This window comes from Corticium candelabrum, chromosome 17, assembly GCF_963422355.1.
Source record: "Corticium candelabrum chromosome 17, ooCorCand1.1, whole genome shotgun sequence".
NCBI lineage: Eukaryota > Metazoa > Porifera > Homoscleromorpha > Homosclerophorida > Plakinidae > Corticium > Corticium candelabrum.
In genome coordinates, this window is record NC_085101.1 from 6,109,160 (window position 1) to 6,130,252 (window position 21,093).

Consider the following 21,093-nt stretch of genomic DNA (forward strand, 5'->3'; position numbering starts at 1 on the left):
AAAATGAAGACTAGTCGACGTCAAGGGCTCTTTCTTGAAAGGGTTAGTTCAAAGGAATGCAGTAAGAAATGCTCAGATGAGTGGCGACCTCTTTGCAGTGTGTCAGCCTTGCTTTTGGATTTCTTGCCAAAGGTACCACCTAACTGTCCTAATACAACTAATATGTCACGTAACTCTCCTGAAACAAGTAATACTGAGAACCAAACTTGCCAAGTGTTTAAGAATGGAACAGTCAGTTCACTGTCTGCGGGGCACATAGACATCGAGTTGCCTAAGAAATTGATTACGAAGGAAGTAACTGTGAGTGTCTCACAGTTACTTGATGGAGGTAATGTGAAGGTTAGCACGATGTCTATCATGGAAAAGATGGTGAATGTGTCTACTAGTACAGCAAATGTATCAATGTCTGGAAGTGTAGTGACAATACAGAAGAAAGGAACGTTTGTTTCTGCATCCATCAACAGCTCGACCATCAAAGTGTTTACCAATAAAACAAATGTGACAATGTCCACCAAAGGGTTGAATCTAACGGTGCTCACTGATACATTGCCAATAGCATTTTCTATCAACAAAACAAACGTAACAATAAACAAAAACGTAACAATAAACAATGGTTCGAGTGTAGCCTCTATAGATGCGAACTGGACGTGTACCATTTCACAACAAGGTAAAGAATTCACGTGTTGTGTGTACATAGTCTGACAAACTTATGGAGTAGTTGTCATAGCCAAGTCACACAACACACTGACATACCATACCAACACACTTCACTAATACTTACCACAAGGATTAATTAACATAAGCAATGAACACATTCCATCATTATGATCAACTGATTTTAACACACTACACGCACTTATTATCAGTCTAACACAGTTGTGTTGGCAGCTTTAGCCTTTCTTCTCGTGACAGTTTTCCAACTAGAACTGGATGGGAAAGTGTTGGTGGAGACTTCTACAAGGCAGCAAGTGGGTCTATCGTGACACGTACCCATCTGGTGCTCCATACATCTAGACAAGGTCTGTCACTAAAATGTTGGTTTCCGTTCCTAGAATTAGATCTTGATTGAGGTTAAAATAGTTGCCAGAGAAATATAAGTGTGGAAAATGGCTCTACCCATAGGTCAAGTTGGGAAGCGTAGTCCTCAAGTTTGGGGGACTGATCAATCACACTGCGAAGCCACGCCCCCTTTTACTTTTTACTTCCACAGTATGAACGTCCGCCATTGCTAAAATAGTGTGATGGACAAAGATTCATCTCACTGTTTGGTAACTCAAGGGAAACATGGCGCATTTGCTTGACACGCCTACGAAAATTGGGGAGGATTTAGCCCCCCTTCCCCCTGAGCGCCACACCAGTGGTTTGAGTGTCACTTTATCACAGAAATGGGACTTCATGATCTAACAGTATGTGCAGGTGCAAGCAGGCGTTGGATAATGCTGCCATATATTTTCATGCATTCATGCTTTAGTGACTTACCTATCTATTGAAATTATGGTATCACATATGACGATATAGTGTGTGACAGATAAGTTGTGTTCTTGTATCTTTTTAATTCTGACTATCTACCCTTGGATAGAACAATGCTATGATGCATACACTCGTGTGTGTGTGTGTGTGTGTGTGTGTGTGTGTGTGTGTGTGTGTGTGTGTGTGTGTGTGTGTGTTTAATTTAAATTGCTTCACTTCAGCAAATCAAAGAGAAGAGGCAACTACACAAAACAGCACAGCTGCCACAAAAGCAAATCAAGGCAAAGAGACAAATGCACCAACAAGCACAGTTATCACAACCATTTCCCTATCTTCCTATATTATTTACATTGCAATAGCCGGTGCCATTTTGGTTATTGTGGGCTACATCGCGTATCACAATCGTGACTATGTAAGCATCGTATGCAACCTTCTTATCTCAATTGATCACATACGTGTTATGCTCTTGTGTTATAGCTTTGTAAGCTCATTGGCAAAGGAGGACAACGAGGACGACCAAAGAGAAAGAACTACAAGCACCTGAAGTCGTTGAAAGACGCATTCCCATGACGAATTTCATGTACGTCGATTAGTTCTCATGCTGGCTATAAGAATGTAATGAAAATGTAGTTGGTAGTTCGTAGTCATTTTGTAGGGTCAGTGACAGTTGATTTCAGGTCTATTGAGAGATTGAGCGCTTGCAGTGTGATTATGCTTTGTCCAGAAGACGTGTCGAGTGTCTTCAATCAATGGTAGTTATATACTCTGGTGTCACTGTGTCTTGTCATATGTATAGCATTTGAGGTTTGGAAAAGGGATAGTCCTGATAACTTTGTTACCTGCCAACGAAGCAAATGTCTCATGCAATACTGGTACAGTGTTCAGGTCATTTTGCATTGCACTTTCTGTTAGTAAGTTGCTAAAGGTATCCCAACGAGCTCATGATCCATGAGTTTGAAATTATTGCGTGTGCCGTAGTCGGGGTACAAGTGTGTAAATGCATCAAACAAGATAACATGTAATGTCAAGTTTGCGCATGCGCAAAAACTATTTATGTTGTCACGTGATTAGTCTCCTATGTTGATACTGTTAATTCATAATTATATGGAGTTTAACGGAACGGTTAAACTTAGTTGAATTCACTTATTCATCGCGGCCGCTGCACATGCAAGAAAGCCTACACGGTTGGCGCCAAGTGTCCACGCGGAGGCGCATAGCTTACTTCGCGAGTAAGCAGCTTCCGTGTTGGTTTCTTGGATGGCAGAGCAACAACACACTGCAGCCTCAGATGGCGCCCAGAGTGGGTACGTGCTGTCCAATCAGCAGCTACAGGAGCTGATGACCAAAACGGCAAGAAAGGCAGTCGCGGAGTCTGCGCGGACTTCCCAGCCGCCTGTCTCTGAGACCAACGCAGCTGCAGAAGGTAGTGGTCTACTCAACGCGTCATCAGACGGGGCGTCTTTTGTTCATGTAGCCATCTGCCTACTGTAGTCAGATACTGCATGTGCGTCGAGAGTAATTTGACAGTCGTACGTTTTAGCCAGTGCCTAGAACTTGCATAGCTTGCAAGGGAGTGTGTTCAGAATTGTCAGTTATGGTGGATGCGTGCGTTTGTGTCGGCGTGGTTAAGTTACTGGAAAAATGGCTGTCATGTGGTGGCCACGTGGTGGGCGATGCAGTCACTGGTGGAGAAGACGTTGCATAATACGAGAACGGAAGGTTCTCGGACGGCCTGTGGAGCGGATAGGAAGACAGGCAACCATGAGCGGCGGACGACTGTACGTATACTAGCTAACATAGGTGTCATCTACTAAGCTGTGTTGTCAGAAGCAAAGCAGAAAGGCGACCGGGCGGAGCCTGACGCAGGTGCGAAAGGTGAGAGCGACTATGCTGGTGGCTATTGTGGAACCATCCACGGATTGTTGGCGCAGGGCCAGGCCTGGCACAGGGCCGGTGCTAGTCAGGTTGGCTCACGCACGATCAGCAGGCGGCCCCATTCTGTAGCGGGACGGCTGGTCCATGTCTGATAGAGATTGGTGAGTATGGCATGGCACGGGCGGGCAGGACCATCTGCCGACGATTAGGGCAGCTGGGATCGGTCGGCAGGGTGCTGATATCTGCTAGAAGGAACAGGGTTTACTTTTGCTTGAAAAGCTACTGCGAAGTGGTATTGCGTGGAGACTGAACGGGTTGTACGTGCATAAGCGTTATAATTTAACTCTGTTCCACGACTGCTCAGTCCCTGGTGTGCAGGTAACGAAACTGTACTGGGTGAAATGCCACCAGCATGGCGTTGGAGCACGTGCCCCTGTTTGACGCCAAGCAGCGGTCGCAGGGAACACACGAAGTCGCCACGCCCGGAAGCCAAACAGGTCCATCGTTTTGGAGTGAAGCGTTTGGAATTTGTGAATATGGCAGATTTGTTGCAGGATAACATAGAGATGCGTCGGCAGAAGGAGGGCACGTCTCTGGGAGAAGCAGTGATGGCGGTGGGCAGACGGGCACGGCAAGTGGAGCAACTGCCCACGTGGGTGCAATGCTTCACGACATACATTGCAATCGTGGCAGAAAGGCACCCGAGTAGGGTGCAAGACATGCTGGCATATCGCAAGCTCATTGTCAGAGAGGCGCAAAGAGCAGAGGAGATGCTTGGCGGCAGTATGACGCGAGGTTTCGTAAGTTTGCTGCTGTGCACCAATCCATTACGTGGGGACAGCCGCTCCCGTCCATGTACGCGTCGTGCTTCATGGCATCTCCAGCGATGTCTTCCCAGTGCGAGCACTGCCTGGAGCTAGATCACTCATCGGCGGAATGTGCTTTGGCACCGCACCGTCAGCCCCTCTTCCCACAGTTGAACGTACATCCCTTGGCCAGCTCGACTTAATCTGCGCCGTATCCTTCTGCGTTGGCTAAGTCGGTGACGGATCACAGCTCCAGATCAATATGTCGCAAGTGGAATATGGGCGCATACAAAGGGGCACCGTGGTGCACCTGCAAGCATGCTGTGGCAAGTGTGGGGAGCGCGGTCACAGGTCTGGTGATTGCTCGGAGAAAGGTTTGGCGAGCGCGTCACGAGCTCAACGGGCGGCAAAGGTGCTGGACAGTAGTTGTGCTGTTGTGTTACATTAGTGGCAATATTGAGTTTCGCGGTCCTCTTTACGGACGCTCTTGTCGTTCACATAGGCGTGTGCTATTGTCTTTTTCAGTTGCACACGCACGTACGTCTGTTAGTGTCTACTTAGCCTGACTGTTTTATACGGCCCAAGCTGCTTGAGTAGTGTTGAAGCCACGTGTTAGGTTTTCTCTGGCTATTGGCTTTAATTAATTAAGACAGCAACAGTGTAACCTCCTTCTGCGTTCTTACGTGTAATTGGTGTGCACAAGAGTATCCGGGCAGTCGAGGCGCTGGCTCAATTGTAACGTGGTTGGTGGACGATATCAGTATGTGATAAACTTGCTAGCTCTAGACCATGCCGTCCTACACAAAATCTGAGGAGAAAGTTGGGACAGGCGGCAGCGTCGAGTAAAGGTGCGTTCCCCCTTCGGCTAGAAGCGTGGAGCCACTGCCTGTCATCGCATCCGGATTCAGAGTACGTCCGCTACATCCTAGGACGTGAACAGGGTTTTCGGATTGGCTTTGACTATAGTCGCTTTGGATGCTGTAGGGCTAGACGGAACATGTTGTCGGCAAGACAGAATGCGTCGGAGGTAGACGAGTACTTACGCGAAGAAGAATCGCTTGGTAAAGTTGTACCAGTACAGGGGTCTGGGCGTGAGGTTCAGATTAGCCCTTTGGCGTCATCCCGAAATCTCATCAGCTGGGAAAGTGGCGCTTGATAGTAGACCTGTCGTCTCCTCAAGGGGTGAGTGTAAACGATGGCATCGATAAGCAGCTGAACTCATTGTCATATGCCCGCATTGACGCCGCCGCGCGGCGCGTTCTTCAGGCCGGAAGAAGTAACCTGTTGGCAAAACTGGATCTGCAGAGTGCCCATAGAGTGGTACCTGTACCTAGCGACGACAGGCATCTGTTGGGAATGAGGTGGAATGAGCAAGTTTGTTTGGATACCGCTCTTCCATTCGGGTTGCGCTATGCGCCTCAGATCTTCTCGGCGGTAGCGGATGCCTTATTGTGGGCTATGTACGTGTGTGCTTCAACGCTCCATTATTTAGACGATTTTCTTGTCTTCGGCGAGCCAGGGTCCGACGAATGTTCCAACAACCTGAGTCATGCATTGGCAACGTGCAGAAGTTTAAGCGTTCCGGTAGCGAAGCACAAGATGGAAGGCTCGGCCTATTGCATGACATTCCTTGGCATTGCGATTGACACAAACGAAGGTTGCTTGCGTTTACCCGAGAATAAGCTGCGGCGCCTCTGTGAGCTGCTGACGAAATGGTCGCACAAGCAAGCCTGTACGAAGCGCGAGCTGTTATCGCTGGTCGGTCTATTGCACCATGCCGCCACCGTCGTTAAGCCTGGTCGGATATTCGTTCGGCGGTTGATCGACTTGTCGGCGATTCTGAAGAAGTTGCATTCCACGTTCGGCTAAACAAGGAGGCTCGCTCAAAAATCTGGTGGTGGGTCAGATTTATCGAGAGATGCAACGGTCAAGGTTTACTGGCCGCGGTCGGTCGCCTGCTCCCGTCCGTTACAGTGCAGTAGGATGCGTCCGGAGACTGGGATTGCGGTGCAGTGTGAGGTAAATCGGGGATTCAGGTTCAATGGCCCTCGTCGTGGGCCGACGTTTCCGTTGCTCCGAAAGAATTGGCACCGATTGTTCTAGCTGCCTTGCTCTTCGGTCGGGACCTTCAAAACCACCATGTCTTGTTTCAGTCGGACAACTCCACGGTTGTCGCAGCGCTGCAGCGAGGTACGTGCCCGGATCCGCGTGTGATGCAACTGCTTCGCATGCTTCACTTTGTGGCTGCGCACTATGGTTTTACTTTCACATCAGCACACCTGTCAGGTCGGTGAAACACGCTCGCGGACGCTATATCTCGCAACCAGGCTAAAGCCCGGTTCACAGTTCGACGCTGGCACAGCGTCCTGGACGCGCTCACACGAGCGTCAGAGAAGACGCTGGCGCTGTATCATTCACAGTACTGCGTCTGACAAGCGTCCATCGCACAAAGAACACACTGCAGCAGTGGTCTGGCTCTGCAAAGTAGCCACGTGTGTACAATGTACTTGCGACAGACAGGGACGACGACGTTTTGCTTGTGTTGCTGCTGCGCCGTAGTCTTAAGCGTATTCTTCATTCTTAGGTCCTTGTAGTCCTTTGACTGAACTTGCAAAACGCATGGGGAAAACCACGCACACACTCAATGAAAACTTCCTTCGACGAATCAATGATCGATGCCGTGTGAACGAATAGAATATCCCGGACGTCCAGTTGCTCTGACTGACTTTCGATTGGTTGAAAATGAGCACGTGATGTCATCTGACTGGTCACTTCCGGCTAGGACGCTCGAGTAGAACTTTCCTCTATTCCAGCGTCGGGGACGCTCGCCTAGCGTCGTGCGAGCGTCACGGACGCTGACATGTTCACAGTGTGATGATGACACTCGTGCTAGCGTCGTACTGTCAACCGGGCTTTACTGAAGTGTTCTGGTTTCGTCGCAGTTGGCTCAGATTTCCCATCCCGTCTCATCAGCCATCATCGATCTGATGTGCAATCTGCAGGTGGACTGGACATTGAACGATTGAATGTCAGTTGCGCGCTTGCTTGGAGCAGGTATAGCTACGTCGACGGCCCGTTCGTATCGTTCGGTTTATGCACGGTATCGAAGGTTCTGCGTCAGCGCTCATGTTTTGCCGTTTTCCAACGTCAGAACGGATCCTGTGCTTGTTCGTTGCGTCCTTAGACGATGCTAAGTCTCTCGTGCCACTATTAAGTGTTACCTGTCGGCGGTACGGCACTTTCAGATTTGCTATGGCTATAGTAACCCGTTCTCTACCCCCTCCCGCGATTGGAGCTCGTGCTACAGCGAATCAAGAGGCTAAATGGAGCGGCGGTTCGTCCTGGACCCTTGCCCGTTACGCCGAAGGTGCTCAGAATCTGACGTCACCACTGGTCTCCAAGAGCTTCAGATATTAACGTGGTGATGCTATGGGGTGCGTGTGGTCTGGGGTTCTTTGCGTTTCTTCGAGCTGGCGAGTTCACAGTACCGTCTCGAACAGCTTATGATCCCTCGGTTCACCTGTCCGTCGAGGATATCGCGATAGACTCACGTGCTGCTCCGTCGATCATACGTCTTCGACTGAAGCAATCAAAGACGGATCCGTTTCGGCAGCGCGTCGACATCCATCTTGGCAAAACTGACTCGGACCTCTGCCCCGTCACCGCCGTGTTGACATATTTGGCAATAAGAGGATCAGCACCGAGACCGCCATTTCTATTTCACGACGGCACGACACTGTCTAGAGACCGCTTGGTAAGTGAGGTAAGAAGAGCTTTGGCTGCCAGTGGCCATGACCCCGCACTACTCAGGACACAGCTTCAGAATAAAGGCAGCGACCGCGGCAGCAAGCCGGGAGTTAGAAGACACGACCATCCAGACGCTGGGGAGATGGCGCAGCGATGCGTACAAACGATATGTAACGTTAGACAAAAAGACTTTGGTAGACTTTTCGAAAACTCTCGTAGCACCTAAGCAATGAAAGTGGTTTGCGTGATTCTAGTATCATGTCGTTTACGCCAGTGTCGTGTGTTATGCCGGCCTCCCGTCCACACGGAGTTACGCACGGGGTTCCGCAAGGAGCTCGCGCATAGAGGTAGGTGTCGGCTTGGGAGGAGTGGTGACCATCTTACGTGTGGTTACCACTCTGTGTTGTGTTATACGGGTCAACTAGAATGTAGTTAAAGACCATGTGGGTCGGGGTCCGGTCTCGGTGGCCCGGACCATGGCAGAACACCGACCTCCCGCGCAGCTTGAGAATCCGAGCTGGACTCCACCCACTCTATGGCCCACATGGCCTATGTTTTCCTGAGCAGCTGGACCGTCACAGAACAGAAAGGCAACAAGAGAGAAGGTCCAGGTAAGAAGTTTGTTAGAAATAACGAGAATGCAATATGTAATTAATAATGACAGACCGATAATTAAAGAAACCTGCCTTTCATAGAAAGAATAATTCAAAGCATTAAAGAGCAGCAAACAAGATAAATAAATCCATAGACTAACGTCTAATAACATTCGTGTAAACTCATCCTTCTCATTTCATAATTGATATCAACCTTCACTAATTTATTAATTTAATTTATTGTCTACAAACGTAACCATCTCTAACCTTGTAATCCAATTAAGAGGCGAGATGAAGCAATGATGTCCAACATTCACCGATTTTCCTGTTGCTGATGAACCATCCTGTTCTCAGAGTTCCTCACTTTATGTGACATTTCACCATCTTCCATCTGCTGTCTATCTCAATTCCTTCTCTCACCAACTTCCTCTTGCTGTGGAACCTTTTCCTCACCCAAATGAGACTTTGACGTTTTACTGTCATTTTTCAGAACAGAATTTGATGAAATAACGTCGACACCTTCGTGAGTTGTGTTCCCATGGTCTGGCCGTGTTTGCAGATTTTTTGTTAATGTATTTGTATGGACATGTTGAGTATTGTTAGTATGGATGGATGATGGTACATTGACTGTTTGAGTTATGGCATTCACGGTTGTATTAATGGTTGAATTAGAGTGTGACGTGTTAGATTGTGTGACATTAGTTAATGTGGCATTTGGCTGGTAAATGGATAATTGTTGTCTTAGTTAATGATTTCATCGTGTAGTTTGTTGTATGCCTAGATATGCAGATAAACACACACACACACACACACACACACACACACACACACACACACACACACACACACACACACACACACACACACACACACACACACACAGACACACACACACACACACACACACACACACACACACACACACACACAGACACACACACACACACACAGACACACACACACACAGACACACACACACACACACACACACACACACACACACACACACACACACACAAACAAACAAACACACACACACACATCCAGATGCTGCTTGTGCTCCATGATTACCATGAGGGTACAAGAGATGCAGGCCAAAAACATCAAGTCTACACTAGAAGCTCAAGGTCTGTCTCGACAAAACGCTGGAGATTATAAAGACCTTGTTGTTTAAAATTCTGATGACAAAACTGACATGGATTCCTTGAGGCGGAAGAATGACAACGTTGGTGACTAATCAAACCTGCCTTGTTAAATGCCTAAAATGAACAGCCGGAGTGGGTACCAACAGTGCAGAAGACTCTAAGTTTTTATGAGTCGTTGTTCACGCCGTCGTTTTCTGTCATCTCTGAGGCTCTTCTCTTTGTTTTCTAATTTCTTGTTGAAAAGCTCTGCATTACGTTCATTACGTTTGATGATAAAGTGCCAAGAGTTGCGCTCTTCAGCTTTCTTCCTTCAGGATTCTAACAAGTTAACTGTTTGAGGTCACCAGATACACAATATCATTCCAACGACGTTTCTGTCCACCAACATTGCGCTGGCAACCAACAAAAGCAGACACAAGCTGCTTGGGTAAGCAATTATTGGCCATCTTGTCGTTTTCAAGATATTTAGCCGCGTTTTAAGGCGATTTCTGGAGGTCTAAAATATGACCACGCCCACACAGCCTTGTCAATTCCTGCATACAGGGTACAGTACAGCGAGAAGATAAGACATACAACATATTGTAAAAACAAACAGAAACAAATGCAAATGTAAAAAGAAAAACAAACAACAGGACAGACAACAAACAGACAAAAGATGGATGCACACACACCAAACATAAAAACAGACTAACAAACATACAAACACAAACTAATAAACAAACACAAACAACTAAACACAAACAGATAAATAAATAAATAAACAAACAAATACTAACAAATAAAGAAACAAACAAACACTAACAAATAAAGAAACAACAAACAAACAAACAAATAAACCAACAAATAAGAAAACAACAAACACAAACCAATAAATACACAACCACATACACACAAACAGATAGAGTAACGAGTAGGCGAATGCACAAACAACAAACACATATGCAGTACGTGTTAGCAAATATGTCGAAACATTTTCCGGTGAGCACTTTGAATGGCAAAGGACCAGAAAAGTTCGCTGGTTTGACGCGCAATTTCAACTCCTATCAACACACAAACAGCCAATACAGACTGATAAAGACACGAGGGATGTGTAACAAGCACCTAGAGTTGTGACCAACTGGCAAACCTACACAACAAAATGATGTCGTGATAAACAGGTATGGAACTCTCGTTGTGGCTTGATATATTGGTCTGTAGTGATTGAGTCAGTTGTGAGTATGGTTGATTGATGATCACACTTTCCTAGGCTACTCAGACATTGTCTGTTTGAGTGTTTGTCCATGTGTCTGCATCTGTCTGTCTGTCTGTCTGGATATGTCCGTCTGTCTACCTAAATAACTCCAAAAACTACACAAACAAAAAGGACCCTTAGGCCCTACACATACAATTATGTAATAATTTGCAACTGTAGTGCACATTCTGTGAATGCTATCTAACTTACCTGCTATAACTGTAGCAAGGTTTCTCTGCAGTTGAATGGAGATGAGAAATCTCCACTTTATCTTGAATTGGGCTTTGTTTCCTTTTCCTCATCATCTCTAGACGACTCAGCCAGCTTGTTCAGATAGTTGGAGGCTTGTATCCCCCAGTGACCAAAATGTTCAAGAACCAAGGGAACAAAAGATGGTTTGATGCCTCCTGGAAGAAGCTCTTGATTGTATTTAACCTTTTTTCTCTCCTCCGTCCTTGAGGCCGCGATACCTGCTGTCTGTCTGTCTGTCTGTCTGTCTGTCTATCTGTCCGTCTGTGTGTCTGTCTCGACTTTGACTTTCCTCGAGGCTTTGACTCTCCTCCAGGCTTTGACCCTTCTCCAGGCTTTGGCTCTCCTGTTCTCCTTGCTGTCCAGGCTGTTGACCTGTTACATCTGGCAGCAGGGCTCCAAAGTCGTCCTCAGCTTGACTCATCAGCAGTTAAACTATCCACAGACACAACGCTAGAAAACCAGTAACAGACATAATACATGATGTGTTTCATAACTAGAGCACGCTACAAACTTATGGTGAGGTTCCCTAACGGACAAATCTTTGTACTTTTTGCAACAGTTACTGCAAACATTGTCTACCAACTTCAAACGTCGCCTGCATTTTGGAAATTTAAGTAAATACATTTTTATTGATCTGCTAGACAAATTCAATTTTGCGTTAGACCTAACGTGCATTACCATCACAAATATTTGTTAGATTCATCTGTTGTATGACACGAAACTGCTTTGCCCAAAATTCTCTTGACAGTGCTGAAAGCGGTACATGTACAGGTGTACTGGTGATTTTCCATTATGTTGTGCATGTTGCGTCAGTGACGTCACATTTTCTGCGAATAATTTAGTGGTTCTATTATAGATTGTTCTAACGCCAATACCTATTCTAAATAAAAAAGCACTGGAAGTGCAAGCCCTCTGCTGGAATGCAGTAATTAATTGCGTCATGACAGAATTCTATGTACAGGTATGTTCACTGCAGGGCCATGTATGCAACGCTGTTTCCCAGAAGGAAAGGCCACCATTTTCATAAACACTATACTCGCCAACACACCAGCCTAGTTTCTAGTCTATTCAAACGTGACAACTCAAAAGGTACTGAAAATAGCTTCAAATTGTTAGCTAAACTCTACAAAGGCATATGACCTCTAGACAAAGCTTTATCACACGTCTTACACAATGGCATGTAATCATTAAGACTAGCATACAGAGTATCATTGTCCAGTAGTACTGTATATGTTATTATCTAAAAGACTCTTGGTAGCTTTTTTGTACTTATCCCTATTCAAGACCAGTACATTCTGTCTGTACATGGATGACAAGACACACAACCCTATAATCAGGCCCTTCTTTCCTTTTAGCAATAAAAGCATTGGATATGGCAGCATCCAACTTTCTGAAGCTTTGTATCTAGAGAGACACGGCGTCTATATCAACCCATTCTTTTTACGCATTCTATGTGCATCAGCTTGGTCTGCTGTTTCTACAGATTTCCTTGTCGCTGCCTGTTCTCTTTGACGCCTTCTACGTGCATCAACTTTGTCTGCCACCTCTGCAGCTTTTCTTGTCACTGCACATTCTCTCCTATGCTTCCTACGTCCATCAGCTTGGTCTGCTCTTTCTATAGGTTTCTTTCTGGCAATCCATTCTCGTTTACATTGTCTACATGCATCTGTTCTATCACCAGCAGGTGCAACTAACTGTAAGCCAATCTCTAACTGTAACCCTGACTCCAAGTGGCGTAAAGCGGCTACAACCTTGCTTACTCATGATGGACTGTCAAACACTAAAGCTTACCGCTCATTATTGCTCCCAGAAAACGAAACGCAAAAGATCGTAGCTAAACAATGCGTGATAGCTACAAACACAGTAACTGACTATCAGATGTTACAAAAGCACCGTCAAGCAAAGACGACGGAAGCCTACCAATGATCTTCGTTCATCAATGATCTTTGTTCCCCCAACAAGATGATTTTTGCCGAAACAACCGATAACTGCTAGTGTACTTCACACGCAACAACCGACTACAACACTGCAGAGAAATCCTACGAAACAAGGTAAATGGTAGTACAGTTTACTCAACGACACTTCAGCTACATGTACCAGCCCGTACTGTAGTAAATCTTACCACTCATTTCCTCCACAACACTGACAGCTGCTGCGCACAAAAATGAGCAAGCACGCACTAGGCTAGCATCTGCTCTTTGGCGGAAAGAGCAACATACCAGACAGTCACAACAATATGCTCTAGCGCATTAGCGCACGACAGTATGTACAACCTACTAGATCAGAAACGACGCTACTAGTATTCAGAACAGTGAACATATGCGTGCGCTAAATAGATAGTACCGCCCACGGCCGTCTAGTCGGTCGTCGACAATAATCACTACTGTACCCAGAGGCTCCATCTCGGGTTAAAAACTGTTTTAGTTGTACTACATGTTGGTGGAACGTGCACTTAGAGTTTCAGTACTGAGTACACCAACGGAACTGTACGAACTAAACGGATTGATATCAATACTACGGTTGTTCTTTCGTTGCGCGTTCTACCAACTTGCAAATTTTCGCAATGAATGTTGGTCAGTTAATTTTGCTGCTGTTTCTTCAACTCTTCTTTGTCTTCGGGATAAGTTAGACTCTTTACTTCATGACGTCACAGCCTGTGTAGCTAATAATTTAAGTTACGTTTGTTTAGGCGACAGTGCACCAAACTCATCTACCCATGTTGACGATGATACAAAGTTTGTATTAGATTTGGTGAGAGGTGGGGTACCAGTAGGGATCATCCAACTTTTTCTGCCCTCGGACTCCGAAGGCGACGCTGGACCTTGCTTGCGTGAGAAGTTGGACGGCGATATTGCCGGAACGTGTAAATTTGTAAAAGCATTTGCAAAAGACTATGCATCTAACACAAAAAACAATTGGAGCTCGTGCAGCAAGGAGGATTATGTTTGTAATGCAATTTATCGAGCAGCAACTTCCAATAACACACAAAATTTTAATTGTTCATTATGGCAACAGAAATCGATTCGAAATAGAATGACTGAAAAAATGAGTCTAAATGACAAAGTGGAATTAACAGACAAATTGAAGACTAGTCGACATCAAGGGCTCTTTCTTGGAACGGTTAGTTCAAAGGAATGCAGTAAGAAATGCTCAGATGAGTGGCAACCTGTTTGCAGTGTGTCAGCCTTGCTTTTGGATTTTTTGCCAAAGGTACCACCTAACTGTTCTGAACCAACTAATGTGCCATGTAACTGTTCTGAAACAAGTAATACTGAGATCCAAACTTGCCAAGTGTTTAAGAATGGAACAGTCAGTTCACTGTCTGCGGGATCCATAGACATCAAGTTGCCTGAGAAATTGGTTACGAAGGAAGTAACTGTGAGTGTCTCACAGTTACTTGATGGAGGTAAAGGGAAGACGGTTAGAACGATGTCTATCATGGAAAAGATGGTGACTGTGTCTACTAGTACAGCAAATGTATCAATGTCTGGAAGTGTAGTGGTGGTCAAGTTGCCTGACAACAAGATGAGTGTGAAACTGGTTAGAAAGGGTGTACCAGTAAGAGTGAACGTCGCACTTGATGAAGGTAATGTGAGTATGACTGCTAGCAGGATGAACGGATCGGTGTCTATCATGGAAAAGACGGTGACCATGTTAACCAGAAAATCAGATGTGCCAACGTCTGGTAATGAAGTGTTTATCTTCAAGGATAAGACAAAGACACTATTGTCAGTTAATAAACAGCGGGTAAGAGTGTACACAAAAGAAACAAACACAACCTTATTTCTTAATAGAAATGAAATGACAATACAGAAGAAAGGCATGTTTGTTTCTGCATCCATCAGCAGCTCAACCTTCAAAGTGTTTACCAATAAAACAAACGTGACAATGTCCACCAAAGGGTTGAATCTAGCGGTGCTCACTGATACATTTCCAATGGCATTTTCTATCAATGAAGCAGACCTAACAATAGACAAGGAATCTACTAATGTGAACTGGGTGTGTAACATTTCACAAGGTAAAGAATTCATGTGTTGTGTGTACATAGTCTGACAAACTTATGGAGTAGTCTTAGTAGCCAAGTCACACTACCACACTGACATACCATAACAACACACTTCACTAATAGTTACCACAAGGATTAACATAAGCAATGAACACATTCCACCATTATGATCAACTGATTTGACACACCACACCCACTTATTATCAGTCTAACACAGTTGTGTTGACAGCTTTAGCCTTTCTTCTTGTGACAGTTTTCCAACTAGAACTGGATGGGAAAGTGTTGGTGGAGACTTCTAGAAGGCAACAAGTGGGTCTATCGTGACACGTACCCATCTGGTGCCCCATACATCTAGACAAGGTCTGTCACTAAAACGTTGGTTGCGTTCCTATAATTAGATCTTGATAGAGGCTAAAATAGTTTCCAGAGAAATGAAAGTGTGGAAAATGAAAGGGACATGGCTCTACCCATAGGTCAAGTTGGCACTGGCGTAGCATGGTCCTCAAGTTTGGGGAACTGATCAATCACACTGCAAAGCCATGCCCATTTTTTACTTTTTACTTTCACAGTATGAACATCCACTATTGCTGGAACAGTGTGATGGACAAAGATTCTTCTATGTTTGTGCATTCATGCTTTAGTGACTTACCTATCTATTGAAATTATGGTATCACACATGATGGTATAGAGTGTGACAGATGCGTTGTATTCTATTATCTTTTTTAATTCTGACTGTATACCCTTGGATAGAACAACGCTATGATGCGTGCACTCGTGTGTGTGTGTGTGTGTGTGTGTGTGTGTGTGTGTGTGTGTGTGTGTGTGTGCGTGCGTGTGTTGAATCTAAATTGCTTCGCTTCAGCAAATCAAAGCGAAAAGGCATCTACACAAGCAAGCACAGCTGCCCCAACAGCAAGTCAAAACAAAACGGCAACTAAACAAGAAAGCCCAGCTCCCACAACACCAGCTAAAGATGGCAGCACAATTTCCATGTCTTCCTATATTATTTACATTGCAATAGCCGGTGCCATTTTGGTTATTGTGGGCTACATCGCGTATCACAATCGTGACTATGTAAGCATCGTATGCGACCTTCTTATCTCGATTGATCATCATACGTTGTTATGCTCTTGTGTTATAGCTTTGTAAGCTCATTGGCAAAGGAGGACAACGAAGACGACCAAAGAAAAAGAACTACAAACACCTGAAGTCGTTGAAAGACGCATTCCCATGACAAATTTCATGTACGTCGATTAGTTCTCATGCTGCATGGCTATAAGAATGTAATGAAAATGTAGTTCGTAGTTCGTAGTCATTTTGTAGGGTCAGTGACAGTAGATTTCAGGTCTATTGAGCGATTGCAGTGTGATTACGCTCTGTCCAGAAGACGTGTCGAGTGTTTTCAATCAATAGTAGTTATATACTCTGGTGTCACTGTGTCTTGTCATATGTATAGCATTTGAGATTTGGAAAAGGGATAGTCCTGATAACTTTGTTACCTGCCAACGAAGCAAATGTCTCATGCAATACTGGTAGTGTGTTCAGGTCGTTTTGCATTGCACTTTCTGTTAGTAAGTTGCTCAAGGTACCCCAACGAGCTCATGATCCATGAGTTTGAAATTATTGCGTGTGCCGTAGTCGGGTACAAGTGTGTATATGCATCAAACAAGATAACATGTAATGTCACGTTTGCGCATGCGCAAAAAACTTTTTATGTTGTCACATGATTAGCCTCCTATGTTGATACTGTTAATTCATAATTATATGGAGTTTAACGGAACGGTTAAACTTAGTTGAATTCACTTACTCATCGCGGCCGCTGCACATGCAAGAAAGCCTACACGGTTGGCGCCAAGTGTCCACGCGGAGGCGCGTAAGCAGCTTCCGTGTTGGTTTCTTGGATGGCAGAGCAACAACACACTTCAACCTCAGATGACGCCCAGAGTGGGTACGTGCTGTCCAATCAGCAGCTACAGGAGCCTATGACCGAAACGGCAAGAAAGGCAGTCGCGGAGTCTGCGCGGGCTTCCCGGCCGCCTGTCTCTGAGACCAACGCAGCTGCAGAAGGTAGTGGTCTACTCAACGCGTCATCAGTCGGGGCGTCTCTTTGTTCATGTAGCCGTCTGCCTGACGTAGTCAGATACTGCATGTGCGTCGAGAATATTTGCCAGTTGGAAGTTTTAGCCAGTGCCTAGGACTTGCATAGCTTGCATGGGAGTGTGTTCAGAATTGTCAGTCTTGGTGGATGCGTGCGTTTGTGTCGGCGTGGTTAAGTTACTGGAAAAATGGCTGTCATGTGGTGGCCACGTGGCGGGCGATGCAGTCACTGGTGGAGAAGACGTTGCATAATCCGTGAACGGAAGGTTCTCGGACGGCCTGTGGAGCAGATCGGAAGACAGGCGACCATGAGCGGCGGACGACTGTACGTATACTAGATGTATGTAGGTAGCTAACATAGGTGTCATGTACTAAGCTGTGATGTCAGAAGCAAAGCAGAAAGGCGACCGGGAAAAGCCTGACGCACGTGCGAAAGGTGAGAGCGACTACGCTGGTGGCTATTGTGGAACCATCCACGAATGGTTGGCGCAGGGCCAGGTCTGGCACAGGGCCGATGCTAGTCAGGTTGGCTCACGCACGATCAGCAGGCGGCCCCATTCTGTGGCGGGACGGCTGGTCCAGGTCTGGTGGAGGGTCGGTAATAGTTAGAGTTGGCTCACGCACGATCAGCAAGCGGTCCCATTCTGTAGCGGGACGGCTGGTACATGTCTGATAGAGATTGGCGAGTATGGCATGGCACGGGCATGAAGGACCATCTGCCAACGATTAGGGCGGCTGGGATCGGTCGGCAGGGTGCTGATATCCGCTAGAAGAAGGAACAGTGTTTACTTTTGCTCGAAGAGCTACTGCGGAAGTGGTTTTGCGTGGAGACTGAACGGGTTGTACGTGCATGAGCGTTATAATTTAACTCTGTTCCACGACTGCTCAGTCCCTGGTGTGCAGGTAACGAAACTGAACTGGGTGAAATGCCACCAGCATGGCGTTGGAGTACGTGCCCTTGTTTGACGCCAAGCAGCGGTCGCAGGGAACACACGAAGTCGCCACGCCCGGAAGCCAAACAGGTCCATCGTTTTGGAGTGAAGCGTTTGGAATTTGTGGATATGGCAGATTTGTTGCAGGATAACAAAGAGATGCGTTGGCAGGAGGAGGGCACGTCTCTGGAAGAAGCAGTGATGGCGGTGGGCAGACGGGCACGGCAAGTAGAGCAACTGCTCACGTGGGTGCAATGCTTCATGACATACATTGCAATCGTGGCAGAAAGGCACCCGAGTAGGGTGCAAGACATGCTGGCAAACCGCAAGCTCATTGTCAGAGAGGCGCAAAGAGCGGGAGGAGATGCTTGGCGGCAGTATGACGCGAGGTTTCGTAAGTTTACTGCTGTGCACCAATCTATTTTCATGGCATCTCGAGCGATGTCTTCCCCGTGCGAGCACTGCCTGGAGCTGGATCACTCATCGGTGGAATGTGCTTTGGCACCGCACCGTCAGCCCCTCTTCCCACAGTTGAACGTACATCCCGTGGCCAGCTCGACTTGATATGCGCCGTATCCTTCTGCGCTGGCTAAGTCGGTGACGGATTACAGCTCCAGATCAATATGTCGCAAGTGGAATATGGGCGCATACAAAGGGGCACCGTGGTGCACCTGCATGCATGCTGTGGCAAGTGTGGGGAGCGCGGTCACAGGTCTGGTGATTACACGGAGAAAGGCTTGGCGAGCGTGTCACGAGCTCAACGGGCGGCAAAGGTGCTGGACAGTAGTTGTACTGTTGTGTTACATTAGTGGCAATATTGACTTTCGCGGTCCTCTTTATGGACGCTCTTGTCGTTCACATAGGCGTGTGCTTTTGTCTTTTTCAGTTGCACACGTACGTACGTCTGTTAGTGTCTACTTAGCCTGACTGTTTTATACGGCCCAAGCTGGCTGAGTAGTGTTGAAGCCACGTGTTACGTTTTCTCTGGCTATTGGCTTTAATTAATTAAGACAGCAACAGCGTAACCCCGTCTGCGTTCTTACGTGTAATTGGTGTGCACAGGAGTTTCCGGGCAGTCGAGGCGCTGGCTCAATTGTAACGTGGTTGGTGGGCAATATCAGTATGTGATAAACTTGCTAGCTCTAGACCAGTGCCGTCCTACACAAAATCTGAGGAGAAAGTCGGGACAGGCGGCAGCGTCGAGTAAAGGTGCGTTCCCCCTTCGACTAGAAGCGTGGAGCCACCGTCTGTCATCGCATCCGGATTCAGAGTACGTCAGCTACATCCTGGGACGTGAACAGGGTTTTCGGATTAGCTTTGACTATAGTCGCTTTGGATGCTGTAGGGCTAGACGGAACATGTTGTCGGCAAGACAGAATGCGTCGGTGGTAGACGAGTACTTACGCGAAGAGAAATCGCTTGATAAAGTTGTACCAGTAAGGGGGTCTGGGCGTGAGGTTCAGATTAGCCCTTTTGGCGTCATCCCGAAATCTCATCAGCTGGGAAAGTGGCGCTTGATAGTGGACCTGTCGTCTCCTCAAGGGGTGAGTGTAAACGATGGCATCGATAAGCAGCTGAGCTCATTGTCATATGCCCGCATTGACGACGACGCGCGGCGCGTTCTTCAGGCCGGAAGAAGTAACCTGTTGGCAAAACTGGATCTGCAGAGTGCCTATAGAGTGATACCTGTACATAGCGACGACAGGCATCTGTTGGAATGAGGTGGAATGAGCGAGTTTGTTTGGATACCGCTCTTCCATTCGGGTTGCGCTATGCGCCTCAGATCTTCTCGGCGGTAGCGGATGCCTCATTGTGGGCCATGTACGTGTGTGCTTCAGCGCTCCATTGTTTAGACGATTTTCTCTTCTTCGGCGAGCCAGGGTCCGACGAATGTCCCAACAACCTGAGTCACGCATTGGCAACGTGCAGAAGTTTAAGCGTTCCGGTAGCGAAGCACAAGACGGAAGGCTCGGCCTATTGCATGACATTCCTTGGCATTGCGATTGACACAAACGAAGGTTGCTTGCGTTTACCCGAGAATAAGCTGCGGCGCCTCTGTGAGCTGCTGAGGGAATGGTCGTACAAGAGAGCCTGTACGAAGCGCGAGCTGTTATCGCTGGTCGGTCTATTGCACCATGCCGCCACCGTCGTTAAGCCTGGTCGGATATTCGTTCGGCGGTTGATCGACTTGTCGGCGATTCTGAAGAAGTTGCATTTCCACGTTCGGCTGAACAAGGAGGCTCGCTCGGATATCTGGTGGTGGGTCAGATTTATCGAGAGATGCAACGGTCAAGGTTTGCTGGCAACGGTCGGTCGCCTGCTCCCGTCCGTTACAGTGCAGTAGGATGCGTCTGGAGGCTGGGGTTGCGGTGCAGTGTGAGGTGAATCGTGGCTTCAAGTTCAATGGCCCTCGTCGTGGGCCGACGTTTCCATTGCTCCGAAAGAATTGGCACCGATTGTTCTAGCCGCCTTGCTCTTCGGTCGGGACCTTCAAAACAACCATGTCTTGTTTCAGTCGGACAACTCCACGGTTGTCGCTGCGCTGTAGCGAGGTACGTACCCGGATCCGCGTGTGATGCAACTGCTTCGCATGCTTCACTTTGTGGCTGCGCACTATGGTTTTACTTTTACATCAGCGCACCTGCCAGGCCGGTGTAACACGCTCGCCGCGGACGCTATATCTCTCAACCAGGCTAAAGCCCAGTTCACAGTACGACGCTGGCACAGCGTCCTGCGAGCGTCCTGGACGCGCTCACACGAGCGTCAGAGAAGACGCTGGCGCTGTACAATTCACACTATTGCGTCTGACGAGAGTACATCGCACAAAGAACACGCTGCAACAGTGGTCTGGCGCTACAAAGTAGCCACGTGTGTACAATGTACTCGCGACAGACAGGGACGACGACGTTTTGCTTGTGTTGCTGCTGCGCCGTAGTCTT

The 21,093-nt window shown here is 47.0% G+C and overlaps 5 protein-coding genes and 1 long non-coding RNA gene across 6 annotated transcripts in view; 5 read left to right on the forward strand and 1 right to left on the reverse strand.

Annotated features, from left to right (window-relative positions):
• LOC134193158 (uncharacterized) overlaps nucleotides 1-2,343 on the forward strand; it is a 3,187-nt gene extending 844 nt beyond the window's left edge. Inside the window, exons 2-4 of the mRNA XM_062661961.1 lie at nucleotides 1-667; nucleotides 1,692-1,882; nucleotides 1,948-2,343. The exon at nucleotides 1-667 is cut by the window's left edge and continues 386 nt beyond it. Of these exons, the coding sequence (XP_062517945.1) occupies nucleotides 1-667; nucleotides 1,692-1,882; nucleotides 1,948-2,040 (951 nt within the window). The 3' untranslated portion in view covers nucleotides 2,041-2,343. The remainder of the gene's footprint in view (nucleotides 668-1,691; nucleotides 1,883-1,947) is intronic.
• Nucleotides 2,344-4,940: 2,597 nt separating this feature from the next.
• LOC134192914 (uncharacterized) lies at nucleotides 4,941-6,020 on the forward strand. Its single transcript, XM_062661669.1, has 3 exons — nucleotides 4,941-4,993; nucleotides 5,136-5,247; nucleotides 5,289-6,020. Exons 1-3 carry the CDS (start codon nucleotides 4,941-4,943, stop codon nucleotides 6,018-6,020), a joined length of 897 nt encoding a protein of 298 aa, XP_062517653.1.
• Nucleotides 6,021-10,749: 4,729 nt separating this feature from the next.
• Nucleotides 10,750-13,154, reverse strand: LOC134193236 (uncharacterized). The gene is made up of 4 exons (XR_009972037.1): nucleotides 13,040-13,154; nucleotides 12,911-12,971; nucleotides 11,078-11,551; nucleotides 10,750-10,762 (listed from the first exon to the last, which is right to left on the reverse strand). It is a non-coding gene; the product is annotated as an uncharacterized LOC134193236 (long non-coding RNA).
• A 354-nt stretch (nucleotides 13,155-13,508) lies between these two features.
• Nucleotides 13,509-14,919, forward strand: LOC134192916 (uncharacterized). The gene is made up of 3 exons (XM_062661670.1): nucleotides 13,509-13,743; nucleotides 13,809-14,866; nucleotides 14,914-14,919. Exons 1-3 carry the CDS (start codon nucleotides 13,683-13,685, stop codon nucleotides 14,917-14,919), a joined length of 1,125 nt encoding a protein of 374 aa, XP_062517654.1. The 5' UTR covers nucleotides 13,509-13,682.
• LOC134193382 (uncharacterized) lies at nucleotides 14,844-16,548 on the forward strand. Its single transcript, XM_062662215.1, has 3 exons — nucleotides 14,844-15,137; nucleotides 15,988-16,199; nucleotides 16,267-16,548. The coding sequence occupies exons 1-3, from the start codon at nucleotides 14,921-14,923 to the stop codon at nucleotides 16,357-16,359; spliced, it is 522 nt and encodes a 173-aa protein (XP_062518199.1). The 5' UTR covers nucleotides 14,844-14,920; the 3' UTR covers nucleotides 16,360-16,548.
• A 3,323-nt stretch (nucleotides 16,549-19,871) lies between these two features.
• On the forward strand, nucleotides 19,872-20,498 carry LOC134192917 (uncharacterized). The gene has a single exon (XM_062661671.1). It carries the CDS (start codon nucleotides 19,872-19,874, stop codon nucleotides 20,496-20,498), a length of 627 nt encoding a protein of 208 aa, XP_062517655.1.
• The last annotated feature ends 595 nt before the right edge of the window (nucleotides 20,499-21,093 follow it).

Bases quoted from the DNA above. Each gene is read 5' to 3' on its own strand.
- LOC134192917 (XM_062661671.1), top strand. From the start codon at position 19,872: ATGAGGTGGAATGAGCGAGTTTGTTTGGATACCGCTCTTCCATTCGGG.
- LOC134192916 (XM_062661670.1), top strand. From the start codon at position 13,683: ATGAATGTTGGTCAGTTAATTTTGCTGCTGTTTCTTCAACTCTTCTTT. The intron at 13,744-13,808 runs GTTAGACTCTTT...ACGTTTGTTTAG, and splicing joins CTTCTTTGTCTTCGGGATAA to GCGACAGTGCACCAAACTCA.
- LOC134193382 (XM_062662215.1), top strand. From the start codon at position 14,921: ATGACAATACAGAAGAAAGGCATGTTTGTTTCTGCATCCATCAGCAGC. The intron at 15,138-15,987 runs GTAAAGAATTCA...GCTTCGCTTCAG, and splicing joins GGTGTGTAACATTTCACAAG to CAAATCAAAGCGAAAAGGCA. The intron at 16,200-16,266 runs GTAAGCATCGTA...CTTGTGTTATAG, and splicing joins CGTATCACAATCGTGACTAT to CTTTGTAAGCTCATTGGCAA.
- LOC134192914 (XM_062661669.1), top strand. From the start codon at position 4,941: ATGCCGTCCTACACAAAATCTGAGGAGAAAGTTGGGACAGGCGGCAGC. The intron at 4,994-5,135 runs GTAAAGGTGCGT...TGGATGCTGTAG, and splicing joins GGGACAGGCGGCAGCGTCGA to GGCTAGACGGAACATGTTGT. The intron at 5,248-5,288 runs GTTCAGATTAGC...AAATCTCATCAG, and splicing joins TACAGGGGTCTGGGCGTGAG to CTGGGAAAGTGGCGCTTGAT.